The sequence below is a fragment of the Chiloscyllium plagiosum genome, chromosome 1 (genome assembly GCF_004010195.1).
Source record: "Chiloscyllium plagiosum isolate BGI_BamShark_2017 chromosome 1, ASM401019v2, whole genome shotgun sequence".
NCBI classification, from domain to species: domain Eukaryota; kingdom Metazoa; phylum Chordata; class Chondrichthyes; order Orectolobiformes; family Hemiscylliidae; genus Chiloscyllium; species Chiloscyllium plagiosum.
Window position 1 is genome coordinate 98,078,492 of NC_057710.1, and position 12,298 is coordinate 98,090,789.

Here is a 12,298-nt window from a genome sequence, read left to right on the forward strand (position 1 = left end):
ATCTGAGAAAAAAGGCTCTCACTGTCCATCCTATCTAACCTTCTGATTATCTTATACGTCTCAATTAAGTCACCTCTTCTTCTTTCCAATGAAATCAGCCTCAGTTCCCTCAGCATTTCCTCGTAAGACCTTCCTTCCATATCAGGCAACATCCTAGTAAATCTCCTTTGAACCCTTTCCAAAACTTCCACATCCTTCCTATAATATGATGACCAGAATGGCATGCAATACTCCAGGTGCAGCCTTACCAGTGTCTTGTATGGCTGAAGCATGACCTTGTGGCTCTGAAACCCAATCGCCCTACCAATAAATGCCAACACACCATATCTCTTCTTAACAACCTTATTAACCTGGGTAGCAACTTTCAGGGATTTGTGCACCTGGACACCGAGATCTCTCTGTTCATCTACACTGCCAAGAATTTTACCATTAGCCCAGTACTCTGCATTCCTGTTACTTCTTCTGAAGTGAACTACCTCATACTTTTCCGCATTAAACTCCATTTGCCACTTCTCAGCCCAGCTCTGCATTTTATCTATGTCCCTCTGTAAACCATAACATCCTTCAGCACTATTCACAACTTTGCCTACCTTAGTGTCATCAGCAAATTTACTAACCCATCCTTCTACACCCACAGTTTATATTTCTACCAGCCAGTGGATTTCATTAAAAATTAATTTTTTTTACAGGTTGGGAAAGGATTTGGAGAATAAATATGCTTAACAAGGAAAGCATTTTATTTTATTCCAAGGAATGAAAAGTTATTTAGATCAGCTATGTAAAGTGTTATGGCTCATTGTGGCCAACAGTGTTTGACGTTTACTGGGATGAGGCAGAATTCTATTGGCACCAGGGTTTCTAATCACACAAAAGACTCAATTTAAAATACTTTGAATAAGAATTATAAGAATCACAAGATGCCATGTTGCTTTAGTGCCAGATGACAGATCAGGGTATCAGAGTAAAGTACTACATTTGCTCTGTCTTTATGTTGTTTTTCTTTATTGTGATAAAGACCTCATAGTCAAACCTGAAGTATATGTTTCTTCAGTGTGAGCAAGATTGATTGGCAGTCTATGCCTGTTGGCAAAATGGCAGCTTACCAGCCTTGAGGTACGCTGGACCCAATTGCCATGAGCAGTCATGAAGCCAGTCTGGATTTACTCACATCAATGCATGGAATTTGGACTATCACATTTAATGATGGGACTACAAAGACAAACACTGGATTCAAATATTAACATGAATTTCTGTATTTCTGCATTATTTTACTATTATAATTTTGAAAATCAAAATACTTTTGAATACTGTCATTATCCTCTAATAATAAATTTCTGTAAAACTCTTCATACTGTTTAGTACGGAATTGTAGATTGGGCTCTGATTATCCACAAGGAGTGTATGACTATGGAAATCACCTCATGTCAGGTAAATTTAATTCAGAATTCTATTTTGAACAATTCTTTTTGAATGTAGACCATGGTAACATGTGCATTGTAAATATTCAAATAAATATAAAATGGCCACCTGAGAAAAAAATGTTTATAAAATATTTTATTTTGCAGCTTTCCATCAAAATCTTCAAACCTACTTATGATTGAATGCTTGCCACTAATTAAACTGACATGGTCATACATATTCTGAATAATAGAAAAATTAAAATGCAATAACTAGTTTTTTTTGTGTTTGTAATAGGTGCAGAGTCATATTCATACTACAATATAAAGCATTATTCCCTTTTTGTGGGATTGGAAGGACGAGACAAAACTACAATCTAAAATATTTGCTACAAAATAATTTTTTCAATATTAGCTTAAATGCTATTTATTTATGTTCCAGATCCTATACTAGAGTAATGTTCATCTATTCTTTGGGATTTTCACATTTTGTAATGTGAATCAAAAATTACAATGAGTCAGTAAAGCTGCATTATTGAACTGATCAATTCATTTGCTGAGCATTTCTTCCTACTTAATGCTGTCAATGTGTGGGTAAACTTTATGGCCATGACCTTTCAGGATTATGAGGAAGCCAGTAGAACCTGGCTGACAATCAAATGAATTCAGATAGACCACCAAAAGGGGAATGACTCCTTTCAGACAACAATAGAAGGATCAAGTGTTTCCAATTTATTTTGTTTCAACTTCTAATTAATAGTTCCTTCATAGATTTATTTTTTAAATGCCAATTTAAAAATAGACCAGAATTAATTCAACTTTTCCTGCAAAATCATTAGTGTTCCACATTAACCATATATCTGGAAATATAAACTGAGTTTTAACATCTTAGGTGGAACTTTTCCATTTGATGTTAAAGTATTTTGTCAAGTGAGATTCATGATGTCTGGTTTGCTTTTGTTCAGAATGACTTCTCTCATCCAATCTTCTGCTCTTCATGTTATTAATTATACAACTGGGCACTTTGGTTCCCATTTCATGGAACCATGTGACAGGAAAGGCAGAAGTGTTTGCCACTGCCAAGACCTTCTGCCATCCATAACACTGGTACCATATTTAAAGCACAACACTTCAGACACTGCAAGCTGGGAACAACCCCTCATAATTGGTCATACTTGACCATTTTCACTAAAGGCATGGCCCAGAAAGCAAATCTCTCTCCCTGCTTCCTGGGCATGGACCTGATGGATGAAGGTGGTGGAGAGGAGAGCCCTCCTTTTTCTTGTGGACTGCTATAAGAGGACATGCATCAGAAAAGATTTATCCTGTGCAGTAATCTGTTAGAATTCGAGTGGCCAAGGACTATTTAAAGTAAAATTAACAACTTTATTTCTTAAAGTATAACAGAGAATAATTAACTAACCACTATTTACAATTTCTTTCTCTAACCTATGTTCTATCTTTGCTTCTATAATACTAGTCTGATAAAACTCCCAACTAAGATTTACAAAACAACACTTCTTATCTCAAAACCAGGCAGCTGGCAGTTCTTGTCTTCGGATCTTCCTGTGTCTTCTTTTCTCCTTGTTAGGAATTTCTGCATCACAGATTACTGATCGAAAAGGTACTTTTAAAAGAGATGTTTTTTTCAAATCGTCTGGTACATGCTAGGACTTGGCAGTTCTCCTCTCAACTGTTCAATTTCCCCCTAGTCTTATATCCCAGAGCATCGGATTGTGTCATTGGCTTTTAAGATTGTCAATATACTCAATTCAAGCTCGATTGGAAATTGGTAATTTGTATTGGGGTATAATTTAAACAGATTGGCCGAATTCAAATTTGTTTTTGTCTCCAGGCAATGAACTACTCGAGTTGTTCAACCCAGTGTTACATATATTGTTGCCTTACTGAGAACACTTGGTGCTGTGCCCAGTAGTTCTGCTGCTTTTAGCTGTCTTAAAGGTACACCCACATCTTCAAAACAGCCTATTAGCCTTTCCTGCATTTCCCACTCTCTATAAGAGGATACCTCATGACCTCTCCTGCTTACCCATCATAATAACTGCTCTTCCATTTATTTCCAGTATACTCAATCTCTTTCCTTGCCTCATTGCAAGAAAACTTGGCCCATCCAAGACTAGTGCAGCCTGGGAAAACAGGAAGTTCTCAACGATCAACCAACATAGTAAATTTCATTGTACTGCACTGTGTTGTTTTTCCAGTAATGCTAGTGCTAACTCATTCTTAATTTACACAAATAGTTCCCTCTCCTTTTATTAAGCAGGTGCTAACAGCATCCAGTGAACCTCCACTAGCAAGAGGTCAACACTGGAAACCCTCAGTTTCACCTCTGAGAAAGAAGCCCCTGAATCTTCAGAGGCTGGATTGGTATGGCTTTTATCTGCATTCTCCAGTAACTCAGAGACTTTCACCTTTGGGCCTTCTCCATCTGGATTAGATTTGGGAGCATAATCTGGTGAGCACAACATGGACACATCTTGACAGTTTGTCAAGGAAGAAGCATCTCAGGTCTCCAAGACCCAGAGATTTATCTGAGACTAGGCACCTGCTCAACCTTAGGCAGAAGATGACCTCATAGTCTTGGCCATTAAGGACTTTGTCAAAGTGCACAGGCAGACCCAGGAAAAGCAGACAGGTTGGTCAGAGGCTGTCAGAAATCTGGAGCATATGTGCGCTTAGCTGTCTCCATGGACAAGTTGAAGACTGTCATGAGAACCAGTCCAGCCCACTCAGAGTCTGTCTTATACGTGCACAGACCTGCACTCCATCAATCTAGCCATGACAATGTAATGACTTGGCAAGCATCGTAAGACCATAAGAAATAGGAACAGGAATAGGCTGTTCAGCCCCTTGAGCCAGCTGTGCGGCTCAACAGGAACATGGCTGATCAGACATTCCTCACATCTACTCTGCCCTTTCATCATAATCCTTAATTTCCCTAATGATCAAGAATCTGTTTATCTTAGACTTTAATTTACACAAGGACTCTGCCCTCACTGCTCTCTGTGGGAATGAGTTCCAAATACCCTCAACCTTCTGAGAAGAGAAATACCTCCTCATCTCAGTTTTAAATTGAAGTTCCTTTATTCTGAAACTATGCCCTCTGCTCCCAGATTCTCCCATGAGAGGAAACATCCTCTCATCCTGTTCAAGAATTCCTGTTTGTTTCAATTGTGTCATAGAGTTGTACAACACGGAAACAGACCCTTTGGTCCAACTCATCCATGCCAACCAGGTATCCGAAATGAATCTAGTTCCATTTGCCAGCATTTGGCCCATATCCTTCTAAACCTTTTCTATTTATGTACCCATCTAGATGCCTTTTAAACGTTGTAATTGTACCTCCTCCTCTGGCAGTTCATTCCATAGATGTACCATGCTCTGCGTGAAAAGATTGCCCCTTAGGTCCCTTTTATATCTTATCCCTCTCACCTTAAATGTATGCCCTCCAGTTTTGGACTCCACTATCCTGGAAAAACGATCTTGGCTATTCACCTTATCCGTGTCCCTCATGATTTAATAAACTTCTTTATGGTCACCTTAGACCTCTGATACCTCACAAAAAATACTCCCAGCCTGTTCAGCCTCTCCCTGTTGCTAAAATCCTCCAATCCCAGCAATATCCTTATAAATCTCTTCTGTACTCTTGCAAATTTAACAATATTTTTTCAGATAGCAAGCAGACAGAATTGAATGCAGGATTCCAAAAGTGGCCTAACCAATGTCTTATTTGCAACATGACATCCCAACTCTTATACTCAATCCACTGACCAATAAAAACAAGTGTACCAATTACCTTATTCACTAACCTGTCTACCTGTGACTCTACCTTCAAGGAACCTCAAGGTTTCTTTGTTCAGCAACACTCCCCAGGACCTTACCATTAAGTACATAAGTCCTGCCCTGATTTGCCATACCAAATGCAACCTCACATTTACCTAAATTAAACTCCATCTGCCTCCCCTCGGCCCATTGGCCCATCTGATCAAGGTCCCATTGTACTCTGATGTTTCTCCAGTTCCATTCCTCCTACATTCACATCCAATTTATTGACATAAATGATAAAAAGTAGTGGAACCAGCACTGATCCCTATGGCACACTGCTGGTCACAGGTCTCCAGTCCAAAAAACAACCCTCACCACCCCCCTCTGTCTCTTACCTTTGAGCCAGTCGCATATCCAAATGGCTAGCTCTCCCTGCATCCCATGTGTTCTAACCTTTGTTTGGCAGTCTACCGTGCAGAATCTTGTTGACTGCCTTGCTGAAGTCCATACAGACAATATCCACCACACTGCCTTCATTAATCTTCTTTGTCACATCTTCAAAAGCCCAATCAAATCAGTGAGGCATGATTTCCCATGCACAAGCCCAAGTTGACTATTCCTAATCAGTCCTTGCTTTTCCAAATATATGTAAGTCTTTTCCCTTGAATCCCCTCCAACAATTTATCCACCACAGACATCAGGTTCACCAGTCTATAGTTCCCTGGTTTTTCCGTACTACCTTTCTTAAATAGTGGCATCACATTAGCCACCCTCCAGTCTTCCAGCACTTCACCTATGGCTATTGATGATGTAAGTATCTTAAAAAGGGGTCCAGCAATCACTTCCATAGCTTTCTACGAAGTTCTGGGATACACCTCAACAGGTTCCGGGGATTTATCCGCCTTTGCACATTTTAAGAAATTCAACACCACCTCCTCTGTAATATGGACACTTTCTGAGATGCCATTATTTATTTCTCCAAGTTCTCTAGTTTCCATGTTGTCCACCAGAGTAAATACTGATCTGAAATACTTGTTTAGTATCTCACCTGTCTCCAGTCGTTCCACACATAGTTGGTCTTGTTCATCTTTAAGGGACCCTATTCTCTCACGAGCTACTCTTCTACACTTTATGTATTTGTAGAATCTCTTCAGATTCTCCTTAATTCTATTTGCCAAAGTTATCTCATGTCCCTTTTTGCCCCCCTGATTTCCCTCAAGTATACTCCTACTACCCTTACACTCCTCAAGGTATTCACTTGATCCCAGCTGTCTATACCTGCCATATGCTTCCTTTTATTTTGACCAGTGCCTCAATTTATCTAGTCATCTAGCACTCCCTATAGCTAACAGCCTTGCCCTTCACACTAAAGGGAACGTACTGGCTCTGGATTCTCATTATCTCATTTTATGAAGGCCTCCTATTGTCCAATCATGCAAACAGCCTCTCACAATCAGGTTTTGAAAGTTCTTGCCTAATACTGTAAAAAATAGCCTTACCCCAATTTAGGACTTTTAGATCACCGCTCATTCTTCTAGACACCAGTGAGTAAACCTGTTTAGTCTTTGCTCATAAGACAATCCCTGCATTCCAGACATCATGCTAGTGAATCTACTCTGATCTGCCTCCAACTAAATGATACCTTTTCTTAATAAGGGGATCAAGACTACTCACAGTACACGAGATGAGGTCTCACCAGCACCTAATACAGTTGCAGTAAGACTTCCCATACTCCTTTACTCCAACCCCCTTGAATTAAAGGCCAACATTCCATTCGCCTTTCTGATTACCTGCTGCATCTGTGTGCTAGTTTTCTGTGGTTTGTGGACAAGTACCTCAGGTCCCTTTGTGTTGCAGCTTTCTATAGTTTTTCTCCATTTAAGAAATACTCTGACTTTTGTTCTCCCTTACAAAATGAACAACTTCATATTTTCTCATACTATACTCCATTTGTTAACTTTTTGCCCATTTATTTAACTTATCGATATCTCTCTGTAAACTGTCTGTATCCCCTTTACAACTTGCCTTTCCACTCATTTTTGTGTCATCTGTAAACTTAGCTATTGTACATTCACTTTGTTTCTCTGAGTCATTAATAGAAATTGTGAACAGTTGTGGTCCCAGCACTGATCCCTGTGGAACCCTGTTGATCACAGGTCCCCAAGAAAAAGCACTCCTTATTTCCCACACACTGCCTCCTGCACATGAGCCACTTTCCTGCCCATACCAATGTACTACCTCCAACTGAGCTATATTTTATGAATTAATCTTTTGTGAGGTGCTTTGTTTTAAACATCTCCTGGAAATCCAGATACAACACAGTTACTGGTTCCCCTCTATTCACCCTGGTTGAGATTTTCTCAAAAAACTCTGGTCAGGCATGATTTCCCTTTCATGACTCTGCCTTGATTACAGTCCTTAATGTCACAGTTGAAGGATCCTTGACATCGGAGGTTATTTGCTGTAAAGAGTTGGTTGCTTATGAAAGGTGAGATATGTTTTTCCAGGTGATTGCAAAACCCTGTAGATGTTGAAGTTGAGAAGAGTGAGCCTACCTCTGGAGAGGCACTGTCAGACCTGCTTCAGTTGGACTAAAGTGAGAGAGATGAGCAGCCTCCTCCAACATCTCAAGGATGAAATAGGTTGTAATCGTCTCTTGCAAGTGATGGACTCCTTGACTGCAGATAGCCTCAGACTTTAAGGGTCCTTGAACTGTGACATTAAGGACATCAGCCAAGGCACTGCAGTTTCATGTGGACAACACTGAGGCTAAGCACTGTGCAGGGTTTGTACTAAGTCCTGGTCTGAACACAACATTCCACACTTAGACCCATCCATATGAGTGAGAGTAGCAATCAGGAATGATTCCACATCCCTTCAAGGAAAGATTTATTCTATGTATCCAGCTTTTTAAGAGAGTGTATCACCATTCAATGCTGACAGCTAACTGTTCTCCCTCATAGCATAATGGTCTACTGACAACTGTCTCTCGCGAATTCAGTGCTGTCCGACAGGATGCTCAAGCATTTCAGGGCAGCTTAGCAGTCTCAGCAAACTCTGTAATGTTGAAACTATACCAATCAAAAAGAGATTCATGCCACAACATTTGGATCTGATACGCAGAGTGAAGTCTTAAGAGCTACCTAGTGATAGCACCAGCAATGTTAGTTCACCCTCTTGCAGGCTGCTACAGAAGACAAAATTGTATAATTTATGGTATCACTGAAGAAAATGACCAAAGATCCATGTGACATGAACTAAATGATAATGCGTGCATAATTTTTTTGTTGCTTTGTGTTTTATTGATGCTTTGATTCCAGAATTTATAATGAAGAAATGAAAGTACACAACCTTCGAATTACAGTAGTTTTCATTATTAGGTGTAACATCAAGACAACGTGAGGCAGCAACGAACATCAATGAAATTCAGCAGGAAAGAGGCAGAAGCCAATCACATGTCTATGAGGCCTGTCCCAGAGAACATCAGTTTATCAGCAGTGATCAGGGTAATTCAGTATTAAAGCTGTAGGATTGGACCAGAGTCTTTAATGAAAATAAATGATTCATAACGATGCACATTTTTCTTAAGATCCAAATTTAATTCAAGATTTACCGTCCTTTACTGAGAATATTTTCAACTGCCTACAATGTTGTGCTAAGCTTTGTTAATGACAGTATTGAGGACATGTAAAATAAATGCTTTTATCCTTAGACAATCTTTAAACTGCAATAATTTTCATTATGTAGGTGAAAATGCAAGACAACATGAAGCAGCCGTATACATCAGTGAAATTAAGCAGGAAGGAAGAAGAATGCAATCACCTGTTGGGGCTTGTTCCAGAGAATATCAGTATATCGACAGTGTTCTGGGTAATTCAGTAATAAAGCTGTAGGTCTGGAGAATCGAGATAAGCAGTGAAATATTTTGTCCGATTGTACTCACAGTTCCATTCCTGGTCTTCTTTCAGCTGTTTAACTCTGAAACTCCCCATCCTGTCATCCTCTCTGTGTGCTTTCAAGATATTGCTAAAGCACCTGGAGTATTTTAGCACATTGGAGATTTATGTGACTGCAACTTGTTGTTGACTACTTGGGGTAATAGGACCTTGGTTTGCATTTATATCAAAGGCTGCTGAGTCAGGTTGGCACCTCATCTGCTACTAGACTCAGTGCCATTCAAATTGAAATTGGTGGAGAACTGTAAATGGAACTGACCCAGATTATACAGTCACCTGCTTTGTTTCCACTCATGGAAACACTCTGCCATACCCAACTTTTCAGAAAGTAGAGGTGAATTTGTGGAAATTACTATGTATAGTTGAAATAGAAAGTGACTCCAAAATGGAAAAAAAGAACTCCAATTATTCCTTAAGAATTTATTCACTCATAGGAGGTGGCCATTGCTGGCTGGCCAGCATTTATTACCGTTCCTAATTTCCCTTGAGAAGATGGTGATGAGCTACTGCAGTTCATGGACTGTAGGTGGATCCACAATGCTGTTAAAAAGGAATTCCAGGCGTGTGATAAATTTCACTGAAGGAACGATGATATATTTCCTAGTCAGGGTAATGTGGGGCTTGGAAGAGAGCTTGTAAGTTATGTTTCCATGTTTCTGCTGTCTTTGTCCTTTAGATTGTATTGACCATAGGTTTGGAAGGTGCTGTCTAAAGATCTTTGGTGAATTTCTGCAATGCATCTTGTAGATGAAATGCCTGTTGCTATTGAGTATCAGTGGTGGAGGGACTGGATGTTTGTGGATGTCATGCTAACCAAGTAGGCTTTGTTCTGGATGGTGTCAAGCTACTTCAGTGTTGTTGGAGCTACATTCATCCAGGTAAATGGGGAGTATTCCATCAACTCCCAACTTGTGCCTTGTTGATGGTGGACAGGTTTTGGGGAGTTAGGAGTTGAGTTGCATGCTGCACTATTCCTAGCCTCTGACCTACTCTTGTAGCCACTGCATTTATATGGTGAGTCTAGTTCTATTTCTAGTCAATGGTAACCCTCTAACATGTTTGACAGTGATGGTCTTGCCATTGAATGTCAAGTGGTTAGATTGTCTCTTATTAGTGATGGTCATTGCCTGGTACTTTACTTGCAACTTGACCAGCCTAAGCCTAGTCTTGCTACATTTGGATATGGACAGCCTCAGTATTTGAAGAGTTGCAAAATGTTGCTGAATATTGTACAAATATTGGTGAACATTCCCATTTCTGACCATATGATAAAGCAGCTGAAGATGGTTATGCCCAGGACACCACGCTGAAGAATCCTGCAGAGATGTCCTGGAGCTGAGATGACCTCCAACAATCACAACCATCTTTCTGTTTGGCAGTTTTGACTCCAAACAGCAGAGCTAATTCCCATTTACTCCAGTTTTGCTAGGGCTCCTTGATGCCACATTCAGTTAAGACAGTCACTCTCGCCTCACCTCTGGAATTCAGTTCATTTTGTCTATGTTTGAACCAAGATGAGGTCAGGAGCTGAGTGGCCCTGGCAGAACCCAAACTTGCATCACTGAGCAGATTATTGTGAAGCAGGTAATGCTTGGTAGGACTGCGAATGACACCTTCCTTCACTTTACTGATGACCGAGAAGAGACTGAATGAATGGTAATTAGCTGAGTTGGATTTGTCCTACTTTTCATGCACAGGACATATCTGGGCAATTTTCCACATTGTCAGGTGGATGCCAGTGATATAGGTACTGGATCAGCTTACCAGGGTCCGCTGTAAGTTCTGGAGCACAAAGCTTCAGTATTGTCACTAGAATGTTTTCAGGGGCTTTGCTGCATCCAGTGTTTCCAACCATTTCTTGATATCATGTGGAGTGAATTGAATTAGCTGAGGACTGACATCTGGGGTTCTGGGTGGAGGCTGAGGTGGATCATTTCTGGCTGAAGATTGTTGCAAATGCTTCAGCTTTATCTTTTACACTGATGTGATTTGTTGTTCAGTCATTGAGGATGACAATATTTATAGAGCCTCCTTCTTTAGTGTGTTGTTTAGTTGTCCACCACCATTTCTGACTGGATGTGGCAGGACTGCAGAGCTTAGATCTTATTGTTGGCAGTGAGATCATTTAGTTTCTGTCTATCATTAGCTGCCTATGCTATTTGACATGAAAATAGTCCTGTTTTGCAGCTTCACCAGGTTGACACCTCATTTTTAAATATGCCTGGTGCCGTTCCAGGCAATGCCGTTATTGCACTCTCCATTGAACCAGGGTTGATCCTTTGGCTTGTTGGTAATGGTTGAGTGGGGGATATATCAAGCTATGAAATTACAGATTTTGTTGGAGTATGAGTCTGCTGATATTGATGGCCCACAGCACCTCATGGACACCCAGTCTTGCTTTGCTAGATGAGTTTGAAGTCTGTACCATTTAGCACAGTGATAGTGCTACACCGCGTGATGGAGATTATTCTCAATGGAAGGTGGGACTTTGACTCCACAAGGACTATGCAGTGATCACTCTTACTAATACTGTCATGGATAGAAGATTGGTAAAGATGAGGTTAAGATGTTTCTCCATCTTATTGGTTCCCTCACCAGATCCAGTCTAGCAGCTATGTTTGTTTAGACCTGATCAGTTTGATCAATAGTGCTACTATAGAGCCATTCTTGGTGGTTGACTTTCAAATAACCTAGGATACATTTTGTATTCTCACCACCCTCAGTGCTTGCTCCAAAGTGTTGTACAACATGAAGGAGATTTCCTTGCCCATGTTTGACCTGATGCTTAGAGACTTTCCTTGCCCATGTTTGACCTGATGCTTAGAGACTTCATCATGTCTGCAGTTATAGAGTCGTAGAGTCATAGAGATGTACAGCATGGAAACAGACCCTTTGGTCCAAGCCGTCCATGCCGACCAGATATCCCAACCCAATCTAGTCCCACCTGCCAGAACCCGGCCCATATCCCTCCAAATCCTTCCTATTCATATACCCATCCAAATGCCTCTTAAATGTTGCAATTGTACCAGCCTCCACCGCATCCTCTGGCAGCTCATTCCATACATGTACCACCCTCTGTGTGAAAATGTTGACCCTTAGGTCTCTTTTATATCTTTCCCCTCTCACCCTAAACCTATGCCCTCTAGTTCAGGACTCCCC

General features: G+C 40.5%; 1 protein-coding gene across 1 annotated transcript in view; it reads left to right on the forward strand.

Annotated features, from left to right (window-relative positions):
* The first annotated feature begins 1,351 nt into the window (after nucleotides 1-1,351).
* Nucleotides 1,352-12,298, forward strand: part of LOC122554997 — a 22,646-nt gene continuing 11,699 nt past the window's right edge. The window contains exons 1-3 of the mRNA XM_043700516.1: nucleotides 1,352-1,428; nucleotides 8,564-8,689; nucleotides 8,931-9,053. Coding sequence (XP_043556451.1) covers nucleotides 1,422-1,428; nucleotides 8,564-8,689; nucleotides 8,931-9,053 — 256 coding nt within the window. The 5' untranslated portion in view covers nucleotides 1,352-1,421. The remainder of the gene's footprint in view (nucleotides 1,429-8,563; nucleotides 8,690-8,930; nucleotides 9,054-12,298) is intronic.